Source organism: Cornus florida, unplaced genomic scaffold (assembly GCF_030987335.1).
Source record: "Cornus florida cultivar Cherokee Brave unplaced genomic scaffold, ASM3098733v1 CherokeeBrave_3.0.0_Hap2_Chr04, whole genome shotgun sequence".
Lineage (NCBI taxonomy): Eukaryota > Viridiplantae > Streptophyta > Magnoliopsida > Cornales > Cornaceae > Cornus > Cornus florida.
This window is the reverse complement of record NW_026775574.1, coordinates 92141097-92162136: the sequence shown is the minus strand read 5'-3', so window position 1 is coordinate 92162136 and position 21040 is coordinate 92141097. Positions and strand designations below refer to the sequence as shown.

At 35.3% G+C, this 21040-nt stretch overlaps 1 protein-coding gene across 1 annotated transcript; it reads right to left on the bottom strand.

The window, feature by feature from the left end:
* Positions 1–1122: 1122 nt before the first annotated feature.
* LOC132303937 (conserved oligomeric Golgi complex subunit 2-like) lies at positions 1123–20252 on the bottom strand. Its single transcript, XM_059801393.1, has 12 exons — positions 19674–20252; positions 16003–16209; positions 9725–10061; positions 8759–8920; positions 8543–8642; positions 8093–8308; positions 7887–7995; positions 5949–6149; positions 5623–5727; positions 1946–2071; positions 1702–1836; positions 1123–1555 (listed from the first exon to the last, which is right to left on the bottom strand). Exons 1-12 carry the CDS (start codon positions 20154–20156, stop codon positions 1442–1444), a joined length of 2295 nt encoding a protein of 764 aa, XP_059657376.1. The 5' UTR covers positions 20157–20252; the 3' UTR covers positions 1123–1441.
* Between the last annotated feature and the right edge of the window lie 788 nt (positions 20253–21040).

Here is a 21040-nt window from a genome sequence, read left to right as displayed (position 1 = left end):
TTTTTTTTTTTTAAAAGTTAGATACAATTTATTACTCTGCTAGTATTATTTATAATATATATATATATATAGAAAAAGGAATTTTAACCAGTAAGCAATATTTGCAATAATTCTATATTTTAGAAAGGGACAAAATTTCATAATAATAAAAGCTATGCCAAAAAAAAAAAATTTCTCGTAAAGTTGAAGCAATGCCAAATTTGTGAGAGATCAATTTAACAGTAACTATGTCCGCCAATGAAATTACTTTTCAAAAAAAAAAAAAGATGAAATTAATTTCTCTCTAAAATTTTTGAGAGGGCAAACAAAAGAGTTAAAAACTTTCTTAAAAAAAAAGGGGTGGGGGGGTGGGGGAGAGGAGAGAAAAACATGGAGATGGAAAGGAAAGAGAGGGACGGAGGAGAAAAAAATAAATAAATAAATAAATAAATAAAATAAAATAAAAATTGGGGAGAGAAAATTTTGTTTGAGTAGGTTGAGATGGATATCAACCATTCACCCATTATTTATCCATGAATATAATGGATACCCATTTTTTACTCATTCTTTTAAATTGCTTACCCTCCCATTAAATTGATTACCCAAATGATTTAATTTTAGTGCCGGGTTTGGGTATAAATTGTCAACCCTAATATTAAGGAGTTTAAATTCACATTCTAAAGAAAATAAGGAAAGTAACCATTTTAGAGTTTTTTAAACAACATAAATAAGAACACCTTTTTTAACTCGATTTTCATGAATAACATTTAAAAATTTGTCAACCAACGAATTTATTCTTTTTTTAAAAAAAAATTTGGAAGAAAAAATTGAAAAAAAAAAAAAAAAAAAATCCACTTTTACCTTAACGCTTACATACGGGAAATTAAGTTTGTTTTATAACCCTCTATGTAAAGGACGTCATTTTCCATTGAAATGGTTTGAATATACATATACTTGAATGCCTTCCTTTCAGAAGATTTGTACAAAAAGACCCAAAATATGAAAGTAATCATTTTGCTTTGGTATGTTATTCACTCATTTTAATGCCATTTCTTGATAAGGCAAGTAAGCGCCCCTTCCACAAATCAAAACAAAGCATTTTGTTTGATTTTAAACCTCCAGGAAGCCACTGAACAGACTTGGTGTTTGAAGAGTCTTTTATTATTTCTTTATCATCACATAGCACTACCAATTTATAAAGTACAAAAACTGTGATTTTCAATACGTAAATAAACAATAATTGGAATGAATGCATATATATATGTGAAAACGCAACTAACAACCCACCTAGAATCAAATAATTTTGCAGGCAAAGGAAATGGTATAACTATGTGCTATTCGCCGCCAAAAACTTTTTACCGTGTCGTAAGATAAACAGCAGCCAGCCAAATGCTCTGGTACTCAGCGAAAGATGCAACCAAATGCATCTCTTTTAGGTCCTGCAAAATAAATGGCAGCCAAACTAGAATTTTATTGTATTTTGCCTGTCTGAAGGAGCGACGCACTGCCACAAGGAACAGTATGCTGGGATTTCTGCTGCGTCAACCCCGAGGGAAAATAGGTTGCGTCCATACTCCTGGTAAATTGAAGAACAGAGGAAAATAAAATCATAACGGTTAAAAAGTCTTTCATTTGCCTACCAGTGACTCAGAAACTTTCTTCGCACATGCGTGCTCGGGTGCACAAAGAAAGATGTAAGACTCATATAACTATACTGCTCACCTGAATATCCAGAAATAATTGCATACATATCTTATCAGTATTGGACACGTTATGGTCTGAGACATCTGAGCTTGCTCCACCTCGTTTTTGTGCACCCTGACGTAGTTTCTGCAGCGCAGACTCTGTTTTCCTAGCCTGGTCAAGGGGGAATTAAAGGCTTAAATCAAGATTATCCAATGCAATAGGAACTCTGAAAAGAAAATTAAAACTCCAGAACGGTAAATGTCGTAATTTGCATACTAACCGCACTAACGAGGTCGGCGGCCAATTCATGATAACGACCAGTAATCTCAAAGGCAGCACCTCGTAAGAGTTCATTCCTGATTTCCCTTGTCAAATACGTGGCAGCTCGCTCGCCATCCAAAAAAGCCTGGGAACAGGGGTGGTTCAACACAAAGGTTCGATATCTCAAAAGTAAAGAGTCATGCAAGTTCAAGGTACCAAGCAATCTTTAAGGTATCCAGAACCACAGGTTCATTTAGTAGTAGCAAACAAGTACAAATATTGGTAGCTAAAAAAATATACAAAGAGAATCAAGGATTCCTTTGTACGGAGATGGAAGAAGCACATTCAAATCCTCGGACGAAAACACAAACATACAAACTTAATTGGACATATTTTGTTGTAGTTTACAACCTAAATATGCCAGTCCAATCATTAAAATAAACCAAGGCACTAGTATGTTTTTCAACCATCATACAGAATACAACTAAACTAGACACAACACTTTGTAAGCTACATGATTCTCTGCTAGGACTATAATGGGTTTAAACACACGACATAGTTCACGAAAGCAACTCCAAAAATATAAAACAAGAAAAAAACAAAGGAAAAAAATAATAAATAAATAAAAAGTAAATTTTCCAAAAGTAGAGATCTACGAGCTAAATTTCAGAATTTCTTTGACTACAACAAAAAAAAAACCAATTAAACCTGCATGTGCCCAATCATAACTGTATGGAAACTACAATAAGATACAAGATAAAGCGAATATACATTAGAAATTTAGATCTCTCTATAACAACAATTCAGGCTGACCTACCACTCAAAATGCCATACCAAAACAAATCCCAAAAAGGAATGGTGCTTTTCTCCATTCATAAACATTAAAACATCAACCTATGGGTAAAAACATCCACAGAAATATCCATAACAATGCATATGCAAAAACTAAAAAGCTACAAAAGAACTCAACCCTCATCTTATCATTCTGTCCTAAAAGGTTCAGAACTTTTTTTGGAAACTATGACAGAAACTATTATGTAAGATATACCTACAAAAAAGGGTAAAAAAGTTGTGTAGGAAATGATTATCTTTGTAGAACCAAACAGTTCTGTCAACACTTCATACTCAAAATCCCCACATCCACAAGGTTGACGGATTGCATCCCACACCTACAGTATTTTGGAACAGGAAGACTGAATACGAAGAGGGCGGACGGGCCTTGGAAAAACGGAAAGGTTGCTCCACTATGAACTGGATGTCATGGATTCGAAACAAAGAAAAAGCTTCTCTGAATGCAGAGGTAAGGCTGCATACATCTAATCCTCCCCAGACCCTACATGGCGGGCTCCTCGTGCACTGGGCTAGTTTGCTGTGCTAAAAACCAGTCCTGTTTAGTTTGGCAAACTACTTGCGCTAAAGCCAATCAGCATTTAAATGGCAATGGAAGCTACGTGTCCAAATTTCGGACATTGATCACGCTATTGAGAAAGATACGGATTGGTAAAGAAACAGTGAGACCTAGAATGAATAGGTGAAAAGACTTGGGGTATCAGCAGTCAGAATACTAAAAGTAATAGTAATAACAATGGAAATGACATTCACGCTTCTGTTTATTTCTCATGAAAAAATGATGCAATTATCCCTAAAAAACAATCTCATGTTCCACTTGTTACTCCACAGGCTTTATTAAATCTTTAAGAAAAAGCAAGTAGATATAAGCAAATTTTCAAGGAGTGCAACTAGGGCTGCAAATGAACCAAGCCAAGCTGAGCCGAGCTTTAGGTTGTTCGGCCTCGGCTCGCCAAGGTAACAGGGGTGTTCAAGCTCGGCTCGTGTTCGGCCAAACTTGGTCTAGAGGAGCTCGAGCAAGGCTCAGCCATGTTCAGGCGAGTTTGTATGTCAATATACATTTGCACCCAAAGATGCATACACAGAGCCCCAATTTTCCTATCGACATGATAATACCCCCCAAATGTATATAGATCTACACACACACACCCCAAATGTGTATAGATCTACATACCTTTCCCATTATAGAAGATATTTTTCTGATACAGATTAATAGCATCGTCACCATCTCCATCTCCATCTCCATCTCCATTAAAGCTTCAACCTCACTATGAGGGCATCTTAGAGAGAGGAGATAGATTGGTGAATAATGAGATTTTAAGGTGAGGGGATTTTATGATGAGAAGGCTGCAAAAGAGTGAAGAGAGATGACATGGGATGGATGGGAGGGTGTCTCAGTGAGGTGCAGATGTGACTGAACGAGATAGGAGAGTCCTGGGGTTTCAGATTCAATGGACATATACAGAACATAACACTAGTATAAGGGTCTTTCAATTTCTTATTGTTGGCTCAGTAATGGGGCTTATATGTTTTAAAGAAAATGTCTATTTATTGGGCCTTCAAGTTTGGTCCTGAGATTCCTAAAATGTATAATGGGCAGAATTAAATTAAAACAATCAAACCAAATATATATAACAAAACGAGCCTGTTCAACATCGGCTCGTTTACTTAATGACCGAGCCCGAGCCGAGTTTTTCACGAGCCGATCCTGAGATATTCATGAAGGCCCTAAGTGCGGGTTGCCCTAACAATTACAATAATAATTTTCTTCAGAAGCTGTCTGAAGAAATCACCTGTTCGCCTACTATATGCAACTTATATACCATATACATATTAAATCTATAGTAAAATACCTCATACGATACAACTAAAATATCATACATTGCACTTTTCTTTTTGGGTCCAGATGAAACAATATTGTCCGCTTTGGGCCAAAGCCTGCACGGTTTTGTTCCTAAGCCTTAGCCCAAAACGCGTTGTACATGGAGAGTACCAATCTACATATATAGGGCTTCCCTTTCCACACCTAGGCGATGGTAGCCTGCCAGTGCCTTGCACCCACCCCCACACACCCGCCCATGTGAAGCATATTGTTTCATATATGATCTATTGCATACATAAGATTTCACATTATGGCTCCTACATTCCACGTCATGATTTCTAAGAGCCATGATTTATTATGTGACACCACAATCATTATATCGAAATTATTGGTGTTATGCTTCCATAACCAATGATCACTTTACAATCAAACATTGCAGACAACCTGTGACATATATATATGGTTACATGTTTTACATCATTCAAACTATCACATCAAAAATGCTGATCAATACTTACAGCTGATCTAAAAATAAAATAAAAGTTCTGCTGCTGAAAAGATCGTTACACAGATAAAATAAATAAATAAATTTAACCAATCAAATAAGGTCGCATTCAGATTTAGGATATCCAGTAGAAATTGAACAAATTGTCCGTCTCCAAATGCATTTGAAGGAACAAAACTAGCCTATAGAGTGCATATGGTACATCACTAAAAACGGAGCCATCGTCACAGGAAAATGGTGAAGATAAATTAACATCATTTCATTCTCCTTGATAATACGTTTCTGTGCAAGTAACACGATAAACTGATCTAAATGCTACAAGAAAGAAAAATAATAATAAAAATAAAAAAATAAGAGGACTCATCTAAATACGTTTCAAAATAGAGGACATTCAAACCCCCCTAACGTTGTTGCTCAATTGCAAATCTAGCAACTAAACACGGTAATGGAAACATTATGCTCAAGAGAAGAGGAAAGAGTAACATAAATTCTACAAAACAGAATGAGACTGCATACATACCTTCAAGGGACGCAATACCCCTGCCACATATGGTGAATGCCTAACAGGAAGAGGCTTATTAGTCATCCTGTATGTTGCAGTTATCCCCTTCAGTTGTCTCAAGTCCTATAATAATTTTGAAAAAGATGTATTAGTGACAAATGAAGATGCAGAAAAAGTCATTAAAAATACTGAAGTTCAATGAAAATTTAAGGTGGTTAACCATCTCCACATTCAAGATAGGGATACAATCAACCCCCACCCCACCCACCCAAAACAACAAATCCATTTATCATTGCATTGCATAGTTAGCTGAAAAGAAGCTTGTGATAATATATGTAGGTTACCTCCACAGATTTCTCAACTAGTGTTTCTATTATTGCATTCATTACTAGAGGCACAAGATCCTTCAGCAGATTTCCACCCTGTAAAATACTCTGCTTTACAAGATCAAGTACTTCGGTGGAACATGAATTTAGAAGCTCAAGTACATGTCCAAGGTAGTCGCCACAAATCTCCACTGCTAGACCATTCAGATCATTAATTATCTGCAACAAAAAAACCTCCATTTACCAAATGAATTGAGCATAATTATCAGCTGAATATGACATCAAGAAGATGTGACCTACAACAACTCAACAAGTTATATGTATGAAAGATGTTTCCATATCAAAGCACAAAGCTCGAAATGGCCAACAACTCGACAAGTTATATGTATGAAAGATGTTTCCATATCAAAGCACAAAGCTCGAATTGGCCTAAGTGTGGTAAAATTACAGCTAGAATCAAACCATAATACAGAAAAAGTTAATTCAGAAAACAGTTTAAGATCTGGATTTAGAAATTTTAAAGAAAGAGATTGAAAGTGAGAAAAGCAAGGCATGAAGCGTATGTTGTCATTCAAGAAGTATTGTGCCCACTTTCGGAATTATGATTTGAAATCAAGAGTTCATAGTAATTATTCAACCTCTTTAAGAAAACAATTTACTTTAAGTAAAAAAAATATTGTGTTATTAAACCCGTTACCAGTGTTAGTCCTATCAATACAAGGTGATAAGAAGGCTGCGTAGGATACAAATCTAACTTTGTATTTTAACACAAAATGACTATGTACAAACACAAACTAGTCCTTTATGCTTAAAAGCCAAATTTTTACCATTAAATCGAGTAACAGCTTATGATATAATAAGAAGCCATTACTCAATGCTTGTCCTGCCTATGCAAAGTGCTGGATGAGAAAGTCTAGACACATATCTAACGCATGCCATTATTCTGCATATAATGATGACTTCTAATAAAACAAATCAATCATAAATCGGAAACATTAGAACTACAAAACAACAATGCCATTGACTTCATGCTGATATACAGTTAAATACCAACTGGGTGCCGCTGCTTGGCAGATAACTGCTAATGCAGATCATGATATCTTCTGATTGTGGCAATGCAGTTTCAAAGTGCAGTCAATCATTTTACTGCCAACAAGCAATATCTACAAGTAAAAGACTTCATGAAGAGCACGACACAGTATAATGTGATTATTGCTTCTTAATTTGGCTGTTTATAGAAAGAAAACAAGGGATATTGAACACCCTATAAATAATTCAAGTTTGGAGTTCATTTAATGTGATTGTAATCCTCAAAAGTCAGAACTCAAATTAAAAACTCAAAAGAAGCTATTAGCTGGACATCTTAAGTCGGAAATTCCAATTTGCAGCACAAAGATTGGCAAAATACAGTGTATATGCATCAAGGCGCCTTTTACATTTCCAATCGAAGTTCACATCATCAGACTGAAAATAGGGGGAACACATTCATTTATTGACAACCAATATGCAGTCATCTTTGCTATGTACTTTGTCTGTAAGAAAAAACGTTGCACTTGTTACCCATCAAAGTTCATATGCCTGCATCAGATTCCAAGACCTTGATTCTTTCATGATACATTTATTTAGAACACCATTAGTTTAGTGGTGACATCAAACAAGTAGTTTTTGTTGGTACACTTTAACAGTTTTCATCTGACACAAAGAAATGATCTAACAAATAGTCTCCCATCCAAATGTGTTTCAAAGAAGGAAAATCATGAGCATGTCCTACAACTTGAAATACTAATAGGACATGCATGAAAAAATGCAGTTAGATACTCTAGCATTGTGGACAGAAAAACCAAGTGGTATCAACAAAATGTCTACAAGGAAAAAGAGCAAAGGGCAATAGGTTATAAACATAATTTTCAACAGAGAAGAAAGTATAATATAGTGAAATCAAGAAATATTACATACATAAACAAGATCGTCTGGGACAGCAGAAATAGCCCATTCAAATCCAGGGTTGGAGCCCGTGTTACCAGCTTTGCGAGCAGCCAGACCAGCTGACAACCAATTTGAGTATCTATAAGCATAATGCAGTCAAATACTTTTACATGTCAGCAAATTAGTCAAATAAAAGGAAAAAAATTGAACCTTCCTATTTCCGAATGCAGACTGACCTTGAAAGAAGTTGCAAAGACAAACGGAGAAACTTGTCAGAGCAAGAGAGGACAAGAACATCATCTCTCCAGCAGGATCTCAAGCACTCCAAAAGAGAGAAACTTTGTTTTAATGTTAAAACTTGAGAAGCTCCTTGGTCAGAATGTGAGTTTTGGACTGGGACAAGACCAGCAACCAGAAGTGCAGAATCTAAGGTCCCAGCTACCTCCTGAAACCTAAGGCAAAATAAGTATAAGTACATCAGTTGCTCATGTGTTTAATTTTCCTTGGCTTCTATTTTACTCATACCCCTCCCCTCCCCTCCCCACCCCGCCTTCCCCCCCCTCTTTCCCCTTCCCCTTCCCCTTTCTCTCTTCTTTTGGGGAGGGGCCAACAAGTAACCAACACCATTAAACAATAAAATTCCAGTATTTTGTCAACAGGAACCATCGAGAAACTGCATTGAGTACCTTAATGAGAAATAGACCCCAATATTCCACTGCTTCATAAACTCAATGTAGACAGACTCAGATCTAAATTTGGCAACGGCAGATCTAGACGGACAGTAGCCTTGCATGACAACAGAATGTTATAACTAAAACGAACATATATATACTTAACAAGTTTATTCTTAATGAATCACTTGCATATGCAAAATACAGGCACATCAGAAGGTTTTATACTACCTTCTAAATGATCCAAGAAATCTAGGCTTGATTTGTAATTTTTCAGGAATTCTGTAGGTCTTCCAGGTGAAAACGCTCCTGGTTTCCCTTTTTGGATTGCCAAGAGAACCTCTTTAAGAATTGAATTGGCCAGGAAGCTAAATACATGCAGACCTGAATTTTCTGCAGATCAAGAACTTCAATTGTTAATCTAAGAATTTCTTTCTTTCTTTCTTTGCTGTTGGGAATATAGAAGAAACTAGTAAATAACAAACATTGAGAAAAACTAGTAATTGACATGTAATCATATATAACAGTTTCCTATTACTTCATTTTGGAATATAAAACAGCAAAACCGTTTTCTCTGTATTGGATTAATCATCCAAAATAAGTAGGAGATTTAAGAGGGTCTGGCCTACAAAGTAGAACATGATGAAGCAAAAAGTAAACAAACAGAACGAGAAAGATATGAAGGAAGATAAAAGATTTATAGGCTGGTGTGATTCCGTCAAACCTCTCAAGTAAAAGGTTTAAAAAGGACAATTTAAGGAAGGCCATAAAGCAATTCAAGGTTTATGTACTAACCACAAATATCTAGGGCAGTCATAACTCACCAAACGAAATGTTAATAAAATGTTCATATCTGAAACAATGATTTTGAAATGGACAACTGTCAAAGAAAGAAATCACTGAAAATAAAATCAATGTGTTCTTTTAACTGAAGAATAGTGATACTATGTTAAAAAAATATTACAGGGGTGACCTTGGCTTGGCAACAAAGACCAGTAAGTATACTGAGAGTTAAACTATTCAGCTAAAAGGCACTACAAGAACAATGTTTGGTTGAGGTTGTGCATATGATATCATAATCAAAAAGCATGCAATGATTAAAGCATCCTTGTAGTGGATTCAAATAGCTGGGAAGAGGGCCATAAGGCTTTATTGAGTTGTTAAGAATATTGTAGCACAAAAGGTTGATGGCAATACCTGTAGATGAAATTTCCAATAAAAATTTACAGTTTTTTTCTATATGTTGCATAATTTGTTTATAGTCCTCCTCAAGTTCATCTCCTGATGCCCCACCAACCACCCCAGATGAACTGCGGGGAATAATTTTCTGTACCATTGGTGCCACAACAGTTGAACGAAAAATTTCTTCTGCATTCCTGGTGTTATCAATAGCAGCATATGCACGCAAGCAATTGTATATTGCATTTGCATCCCTGTGTTCCAGTCCATCTACGAAACAGTGCCCCAAGCTTGCATCCAATAACAGACTATTACTCTGTATCCTCTTCTCCATATTCTCAATGAATGGCAGGTTCTGTACTGCCGTAAGAGAGAATAGAAAATGTGTAAGTTATTAACACAGATAGCCATTGATTCTTCACAGTAAGATTAGTCTATGGCAGCTTTGTGCATGAATAATACTTGCTTGAGCACCAATGAGTACAAGAAAATAGTTATCCAAGCAAAAAATATAAAATATATTATATGAATCGCAACTTCAAGACTTCAGGAATTAAAGATCTGACATCACACATAATTAGTTATTCTAATGGAAAAGGTATTGGTGTTCAAGTCTTTTGCATGTGTATTGCAAATAAAAATTCAAACAGTTTCCTTTTTTTGCCCATGGAAAAGATACTCAAGAAGGTACTAATGTTTTATGAGAGGGGTCTAGATTATCGCCAGAATAATGAAAATTTTGCCAGGACAGACAAATTGAAGAATAAAGAAGTTGCTATTCCGTCAACATATTGCCTTTTGGGACAGCAAACTGTGTCATTAATGGAAAAAAGTTAAACCCATTAACAAAATCAACTTATCAAAAATAATAATAATATTAACAAGCAACAAAAAGCCCAGCTTATTCACTGCACAAAGTTCTTTCAGATTTTTTAACTACTGTTCAATATAAATTATAGCACCTATGTAAGCAAGTAGTTTGATTGATTATTGTTATGTAAGCAAAATTGCTGCTGTTTCCATTTACAAATCAGTACTTCAGTGCCTCAGCGCAATCAACTAATCTTGAATTTTAATATGTTTATTCTATTCAAAGTATTTTGGATCGCCCATATTTCATGATATCTTACATAAAACAGAAAAAATACAAGCTACTTTTAGACTTGTATTTCCAGTTTCTAGTTCTATTAGATAATGAAATGTTCTTAACTGGTACTTTCTTATTGTTTTGACTCTAAAATAAAAGAATAATAAAAAAAAAGGCCCAATACAATAATTGAAGTGCCCTTCTAAGTGTCAACAATTAAAAGCCATTACCAGTGCTAGTCCAAATACGGGGTGTTGAGAGGAAAAGATTGGAGACAAATCTGGCCTTTGACATTTTCGCAAAAAAGTGTCAGCTCTTATACGTAAACCCGCGTTCTCATGCTTATCAACATGAACATTTACCATTACACTAAGCAATGACCCCTTGTCATAAACTTGACAATGTAAAATTAATAAAATTAAAATGTGACAACTTGATGATAAAACATATGCATTGATGACCTTTTAGTGGTTTGCTAGTGATTGAAAATTACGCCTTGACAAACGATCTCAACAAGTTAAACTGCAATTTTGCCCATCACAAATCCCAATACCAAGATTTATCTCCCGACTATCTTGGATGTTGAATGTTGGGTAACATGATTCTCATAATCTTCAAGTGTAAAAGGCTTGGTTAGATTTGAGCTACCACTACAACGGAAAACAATATGAGCCATAGATAATTTATAACTACTTTGTCAATGGCTCTTAAAACCCAAACCAGCCAAATTTCAACTGCCACAAAATCTATTTTGCCAAATAACAAAATAGATTGTGTCCCAAACTCCAATTAACTGCAAGCATTCACACCGTTGTCCATAGAACTGACTATCTCCATCTCTTATGAAGTAAATTTTTCACTTTCCAAACATTATAGGAAGGGTCACGTGCAAAGAACACTCCTATAGTATGCATGTAGGGCATCTAACTCCCTATAGGTTCTCAAAACACCATAACATTCATTTTAGGTGCAAACAAGGGCCTCACGTCACACAGGCATTAATCAAGGACGGAGCAAGGAAATTGTGTGAGGGGGGGCAATAGTGTAATTTTTTAGTAATTTCGGTGGGGGCAGTAGTGTAACTTTATAGGTATATATATCAAAATAAATAAAATAGTAGGATATATTACTATAAATAAAAATTAAAAAAAAAAAAAATTCAGTGGGCCCAATTTCCCCCACTGACTTCTACATACATCCGTCCCTGGCATTAATGGAGCGATGAAAAGACTAAACTGCCCTTCTTTAACTGAATTTAAAAATTAAAAAAAAAAGAGTAAAAAACTCATTGATTGTAAAATGACCAAAATGGGCAAGATGGAACAATCTTGGATGAAACCAGCCCTCAAGACCTCCCTACGGAACCAACTGATCAGCTTCTCTTCATGCTTGTTCTCGCCAACTATGACCTGAACGTTGTACGTGAATTTGAAGAAAACGGTATTTGTGAAAGCCGGTGAAGGAAACGCCAGTTACACCACTAAGGGAAAATCAGAAGATGATTGATGTTTGATGGGAATTACTGGGGCTAACCCGTCTCTGTTTTTGAGAGTCAGAAACAATGAAGGAGTGGCAGTTGTTGTTTATGATGAGGAAGAGAGAGAGAGAGAGGAGACAAGAGTTTGGTGGTGGTATTGGTTTTGAAGAGGAGAGAGAAAAAGGAAGTTGTAGAGAGATGATGCCGCCATTGATTCTCTTCTTTTGGCCCTTATCTGCGACTTCAATTTATGACTTATGTACAACAGTATAATCGCTTTAATGGAAATTTTTTAAGGTAAAATAAACATTAGTAAAGGGGTAAACGACATATATATATATATACATATGTATATATACATATACATATGTATATATATATATATGTCGTTTACCCCTTTACTAATGTTTATTTTACCTTAAAAAATTTCCATTAAAGCGATTATACTGTTGTACATATATATATATATATATATATACACATATGTATATATATATATATATGTCGTTTACCCCTTTACTAATGTTTATTTTACCTTAAAAAATTTCCATTAAAGCGATTATACTGTTGTACATATATATATATATACATATACATATGTATATATATATATATGTCGTTTACCCCTTTACTAATGTTTATTTTACCTTAAAAAATTTCCATTAAAGCGATTATACTGTTGTACATATATATATATATATATATATATACACACATATGTATATATATATATATATGTCGTTTACCCCTTTACTAATGTTTATTTTACCTTAAAAAATTTCCATTAAAGCGATTATACTGTTGTACATATATATATATATATATATATATATATAAGGATCATCAGATGTAAGCATACATAGATATATGTGGGGGTGGCAATATTTGACACGACACGCTAACACGACACAAACACGACACGAGATAAGCGGGTTTGGGTTTGGGCTAATCGTGTTATATATATATATATGTCGTTTACCCCTTTACTAATGTTTATTTTACCTTAAAAAATTTCCATTAAAGCGATTATACTGTTGTACATATATATATATATATATATATATATATATAAGGATCATCAGATGTAAGCATACATAGATATATGTGGGAGTGGCAATATTTGACACGACACGCTAACACGACACAAACATGACACGAGATAAGCGGGTTTGGGTTTGGGCTAATCGTGTTCGTGTCATAATCGTGTCGACATGGATTGACCAGCTAACTAAACGTGTCGTGTTCGTGTTTGACCCTATTAACACGATTATGATACGATTAACCCGATTAACTAAACGTGTCAAATAAACGTGTCGTGTTCGTGTAAAAAATGACCCATTTAGTAAAACATGTAGAATATATATGTTATATTCGTGTCAAAAATAACTTAAATGTATCTTTTCGTGTCGTGTCAAGTCTTGACCTATTTATTAAACAAGTTATGCGTGTCGTGTCGTGTTACATGTATAATAATCGTGTCGTGTTCGTGTCAAGGGTCTTAGACACGATTAATAATCGTGTCGTGTTCGTGTCAACCCTAATCGTGTCCGTGTCGTAATCGTGTCGACACGAACACTAACGCCAACACGAATTGCCACCCCTAGATATATGTATATGCCGTACATCATTTATCCCCTTAACAAAGCACAGATAGATTCATTCCAAATCTTAATAACGCAATAGTCCAAAAAACCCTAAGTGATCAGAATTTCCACCATCTGAGGCTCAATTTCATCTCCAGAGCCACTGATTCAACTCAACCTTCCTCCATCGCTACCACTAACAAGTCAATTCTCTCCAACGACAAAGTTGATTGATGAAGATACTTGGATCTGCGCGAGAGTTAGGTCGTTGCATCAACAAAGGGCAGTTTAGAGAGAGAATGTATCGACGACTGCAAGACTAATTCGATGCGAGCAGAGGACGGTTCCTCTGCCTCTTCCTTCTATTGTCGTCACCACTGCCACTACCACTGCTTTCATCGTCATCGCCTAAACTGTCTTTCGCACTCTAGATTTAGAGAGAGAGTGTGCAAGAACAGATGATTAGATGAAAAGGTTTATGGAATTTTCTGATAAGAAGAATTTCCATAGTTTTGACCATATAGCTTCTCCACAAACCGAACCTCCACCAGAGAGATTTGTGTTGTTAATAAAAATAAAGGAAATAAAATAAAAATTGTACAGGGGCATCTTGGTTGCAACATTTTTTAAAAATTAATAAACTTGTATACACAAAATAAAATAACGGTGTTATGTGCACTAAAAGTTAACCTTGGGGGTGTTTTATATACTTTATTTTTATAGGAAAACATAATTACATATGATTGACCGCATTGATTGCGTTCCTAAAGACTCTTCCGCTACAAATAGCAAAACATTTGATTCCTCAATGTAGTGCTCATTTATAGAGTACAACAAAACTAGAGATGGGTTTTGAGCTATGTTACATAGACTCGGGTACGTGTATTGGATACGGGTATGTATCTACGCATCGGATGTGTCAAATCTTCAAACAAGAGGACACATAGAGACTACTAATTATTCATATTATTTAATAGTTTTATTTTATTTTCTCAAGTAAAATAATGTTCTTAAGTAATATAGCGTTCAATGTAGGCATTTCACTCGTTTTAAAGTAATAATCTAACCAAATATAATTACAGGATATGTTTTTAAGGTACACGTCTAACCAAAAGTGTCGGGCACATATTCCATACCCATGTCCGAGTATTATGTGTCCGACACAGGTATTACACCTATTTTTGAAGAGTCCATGTGACATAGGTTTTGAGTGAGACAATTGACAATAGATATGGTTTTAATTTATCCAAAAAAAAAAAAAGATATGGTTTAAACTTCTACCAAATAATAATCATCACAAATTTTCCAAAATAAAAAAACCAACAACTAATGTCATTATCTCTAATTGTTTCCAATTTATGACAGTCTAACATGGTCAATTTTTTTCCTCGAAGAAATATAGGACTTGCATCTAGTTTTCCAAGTGAGACAGTTCACAAAAATCACTGTAAATTCTGGTAGCAGCAACAGAGTGCTGCTCTGCAGTCTGCACTAATACTATAGGAAACACTTTTAAAATAGTCTTAATTCTCATATTCCAATCAAAGTTGACTTCCGAGATGAATCAAGCATAAAGAAGCTAGTTATGGGTTGCACATCAGATGGTTAATAGAACATAAGGAAATCATATCAGAATTGATACATTATAATGTTATTGCCACATAAATCAGAGAACAATTCAACAACCAAGAGAGTGCATTTGGACAAGTTGAAAGGAAAATAAAGCATTACTTAGCAGAAAAAAGAAAAGAAATGAAAGGACAATGTTAATCCCTCCTCCTGTGTAGATAATTAAGAGGAAATAAATAAATAAATGATAAAGGTTAGTTCTTGTTTTGTTTGGCAAAGAATAAGGAGAGAAAAGAAAGGAAAGAAATGTTGGGTGAAGAAGGGATTCATAGCTTATAAAAAATAGGTGAGCAATCCCCAACTCCCTTATCATTTTATTTCATTTCCTCTCACAAGTTGGAGGGAAAGAAAACCCTGTTCAAGGGGTTAACCTTTCCCTCATTTTCCCTCTTATTGATTTCCCTTCCCTCCCTTTTCAAATCAAAGGTGAGATAAATTTACCTCCTTTCCTTTTCTTTCCTAATTCCCTCAGTCAAACAAACTCTAAAAAATTTACCAAGAGGATGAGATCAAGATGGACCTGTGCACGAGCAATGTAGAACTTTAGCCGATTCATTTCACTGGCAATTCTCTCCAAAAGCATGCTTTGAGTCTCCCTGAGATTTGTTCCATTTTCAGGGTGTTGTAAGGAAAATCCATTGCTTAAATGACCCTTTTCTGTGGAATTTACATATCCATTGGACCAATCAGTCGGCACACTTGGCAACTCCTTTATCAATTTTTCAACCTGCAATTGAAAAGATAAAAATACAAAAACACATATAAACTGTGACCATAGTCCCTTGTACATAAACAGAAACGTATATTATCAGAAATGAAGCTCTAAAGCTTGCAACTGCAAGTAAAAGTATCCTAATTCAGGTTAATAGAATACGTAGGTTAAGGAAAACACGAATTCATCCCAACAAGAAATATCAAAATTAAAAAAGAAAAAAGAAAAAGAAAACAAAATGTGCACTAAACTTAGCCATCCCAAATGTTTGATTTGGTTACGTCAATTTCTCAATTTTTGGTAAACAATAAAATTAAAATTAAGTTAAAAGTTCCATTTTCTTTTCTTTTCCTGAGTTCTCTCAGCAATGAAACACAGCACATGAGCACAAACACAAAAAGTAAACAAGAAACCTCTCAAATTGAATCCTGCTTGACTCATGGTTCTGATCGGATAATATACAACCAGAAAAATAAGAGAAACGTAACCCGCTAGTTTGCTGGCAAGAGATCTGGATGAAGTAAAAGAAAACATAATTTTAAACACTATGTTTTCTGTTGCTTCCTTAAAAGTTTTCAATTCTTTTAGAATTGCAGCAATGAAGAATCAAAGATCCAAAAATTCTAGCCCATTTCCATTTCCTGGCAAGAGATCTGGATGAAGTAAAAGAAAGCATAATTTTAACATTATGCTTTCTGTTGCTTCCTTAAAAGTTTTCAATTCTTTTAGTGTTGCAGCAATTAAGAATCTAAGATCCAAAAATTCTAGCCCATCTCCATTTTCTACAATTTTACTATATACACACATCCAAAAATTCTACCTTCCATTTCCTTCTATTCTATGATATATCTGAGTTCCTAAATTCTTCAGAATCCTAGATGGAGCTCCTTCAAAACAATTAAAAAATAAGACAAACCCCGTTTGGATGGTAAGAAAAATAATGAAATAAGAGAAGAAACATTTCAGTAACAAATTCCTTTTACTAAGACAAACCCCTGTTTGGATGCTAAGATAAATAATGAAATAAGAGAAAATCAGAATATTTCAGCAACAAATTTGAAGGAATCAAGTCAATCAACTCACTTAATCATAATGAACTAAGTTGGGTGAACGTTTCTAATTTGTCAGATCAGGTCCCAATTATAAAAGTTCAAGGATCCCAAATCCAATACGGTTTTCCTACATTTTCCAGCAAGCTAAAGGACTAGAAGACGGGGGGTACTAAAGGATGATGGCTACTATTCTCTTCAGGAGTTTTATCCAAAACTAGAAATCGAACAAGCATGACTAATTCAAATGTAAAAGGATCGTAATAATAAGAATATGTAGGTTTGAAAAACTCTTAATTCTTATTATTGGATATTTCATTCATAATTAAGACATATCTTCTTCTTTTTACAAGTAAGATTGCATAAAAAAGGCGTTCAAAAGGGGAATGCATCCCTCAAAAGTTACACAAGGCCAAATATGGCCTCTAAACTCTCAAAGAGTCCAAAAAATCAACTAACTCCTCCATTGATTTACAATTTCTCCCTAGAACCCAACAAGAAAGAGTACTAATGATGGAGAACTTAAGCGCACCAATAGAAGTCTCCTTTCCTTCAAAGGATCACCTATTTCTTTCAAGCCATAACCACTAGACGCACAAAGGAGTGACCCTCCAGAAATCACGAACTTGGGAAGGAAAATTGAAGAGTTTAAATTTTGGATCTCAGGGTATGTCTTAAAATATTAGGAAATGGAAATGAGGTAGAATTTTGAATCTTGGATTGGTCACTATTGCAACCCAAAAAACAAGAGCCTTAAAAGGAAACCTAAGTCGAGTTTTGTTTAGGAAACCCGTGTAACATTCAGTTTAGAGCTTTTTTGTTCTATTTTTTTTTTCTTTTTGCTCATTGCCAAGAAAACAGGAAAAAAAAGTTAGATAATGGAACTGCTATACAACCTCTCCAAGATTCTAGAACACCTGAGCATAACCCACTGAACCCCAAACAAGCCCAACAACAAAACCCCAGCAATCTCAAGCCACTTGGCAATGCAAAAGAAGGTGATCAACCGTTTCCCCATCTCTTTTGTACATGCAGCAACAGTTGACCACCATATGCCTCCTCCACTTTAAATGATCCCGAGTTCAGATCTTCCCAAAAACAGAAGTACAAAAAAAGAAAGCCACCTTGAGGGGGGCCTTGCCTTCCACTGGGAGGGATCCCCTGGAACATCCATAAGACGCCCATAAAAAGACAGAAACTCAAAACAACCCTGGGAAGAAGGAACCCACACCCAAGAATCAGGAACTCCCCCAATCACCTGGCGATACAGCAACTCCAAAAAAGCAATAGCATCCTCAATCTCCCAATCCTAAAAATGCTTTAAAAAAATGCACATCCCAAGATGTTCTCCCTCTATCAAGCCGATAGAGATCGGCCACCAAGGCATGTCGACCCGTGGCAATCCTAAAGGCATATCTTAAAACATAAAATAAATATATATATAAAAATTTAAAAAAAAAATAAATAAATAAATAAAAAAAAAGTTCCGCTAAACTTAACCATCTCAGATGTTTGGCTCAGATAAAGTCAGTTTCTCAATGGTTGAAGAAACAGATAATATACAACACAATTATAGTAGAAGTTCCATTGCCTAACTTTTTTACCCTGTTTTCTTGGCAACGAAAACAAAGCGCAAATAAAAAACAAGCTCTTAAGCTGAATTTTACACGGGTTTCCTAAACAAAACTCGAACCAGGTTTCCTTTTAAGGTTCTTGTTTTTTGGGTTGCAATAGTGACCAATTCAACATCTAAAATTCTACCTCATTTCCATTTCCTAATATTTTAAGACGTACTCTGAGATCCAAAAATTCAACTCTTCAGTTTTCCTACACATTCTCAACAATGGATAGAACTAGATTTCAGTTCCTTCCAAACAATAAACATGTTACCACAAAAATAGTAAAATTAATAACTAAATAAATAAATAAATAAAGAGGGAAAAGAATAGCCATGAAATTGAGTGCATCAAGTTAACTAACTCACTTGTGTCGTAATTGGGCCAAGTTCAGTACACAATTCGTAAGCCAGATCTCAATTATGAAAATTCTGAGATCCCAAATTCTAATATGGTTTCTTTCCCTACATTTTCTCGGCAAGGGTAAAGGATGGAAAATGTTGATGGCTAATATTTTGGTAAGGATTTATTATCCAAAACTTGAAATTGAACGCATAAACTAAATCAAGTGAATAGGGCTAGTACATTTCGGGAACAAAATAAGTTCAAGTTCATTATTAGTGTACTTCTGTTACTAAATTAAGTCTTAATTAAAAATTCCCGATTTCCCAATCCCAATTATGAAAAACCTAAGCTCCAAAAACTGTAAGATCTAAGATATCCAACTCCCTCTATTTACTCACAACTTCTCAATCACCAAACAAACCCAAAATTCAGTTCAAAGCCATATGCATTCATATTCACATTCACATACCTTGGACACAACATGGAAAGTATCGAGCAACAACTCGAGAGCCTCCCTCGCGGCCGCTGCCTCCGCCCGCTGCCTCAATCCGCTCTGCAGCGCCGAAAGCGAGCCCTCCACCGCCCCCCGGAACACCAAGATCTTCTCGCGGATCTCCGTCAGTGGCGCCCGCATTCGCACGATCGCACCCTCGACATCAACAAGCTTGGTGCTGAGATTGACGAAATCGGCGTAGTCGCGGTTAATTAACTCGACGAGCTCGTGCTTTAAGGACGACGAATGGGATTGGAGCTCGGATCGGAGGGTGTCGAAGGGGACGAAGGTTCGGAGATCCGAGATGTACGATTCGGAGTCGAAGGTCGGTTGGAGGAAGGAGGATTGCTTGAACCACATTGGGTGGGAGTCGATCGGGTCCCCGAAGAAGTCGGCGGTAGACCGAGGCGGCAGTGGTGGCGGTGGCGGTGGCGGTGGTGGAGATTGTAGATCCGCCATTGGTGTTGGCTTGAATGTGTTCGTGCGTGTTGGCTCGCTGGGTTGTATTATACGAACTGCAGGATGTGTAACAGTAGTGATAGTAGTGATGCTCCTATCATAAATTAATAGAAGTGGTAGAGTTGGAATTAATCAACTTGAAATAAATTAGAATGAACCTAGCTTGAAAATTGATTTATTAAAATTTAATTTCGATATATCATTGTTTTGATAAAAAAAATAATAATAATAATTTGTTTTTATCTTTTAACAAGAGTGTTATAAGTTATTTTTTATCATGTGAAAAACTAACGTGTTTTTATCTTTGGAACTTTTAATTTAAATTTTGTTCATAAATTATCGAATTGAACTATGTATTTAACTAAGTTTGCACTCTTATTTTGAAATACTATTGTATGATTTATTTTAATAAATGCACCATTACTTGTCTAATAATTTTAAAATAGATGAAAAGAGCCATATTTTGAGATCAATTTATTTTTGCACGGCAAAATGAAAAGAAAACATATTAAAATGAATTTATTTTTGCACGGCAAAATAAAAAAGCAAACCCATTAAAAATGTAAGAATTCTAAAATTCACGGACGCAGACGATTGAGAGATGAGAGTGTGGGGTTGTTATGGTGGGACTTGTACCCATGTCTTTATAGTGGTTGTAGCCTTGTAACCTTGAGATTCATTGAAAATACAGGTCCTCAGTGCTGACGTGATATTCCCATTTCAAAAATAAAATAAAAATTTTAGGAAAAAAATTGTATAATTGACCTCTAATGGTCCAATAAAAAATACTTAATTATAAACTCAGAAAAGTAATAAATAAGCAAATCAGGAAGGATGGCTCAATTTATTTTTAAAAAATACTATTGTCCTTATTTATAGTTTTC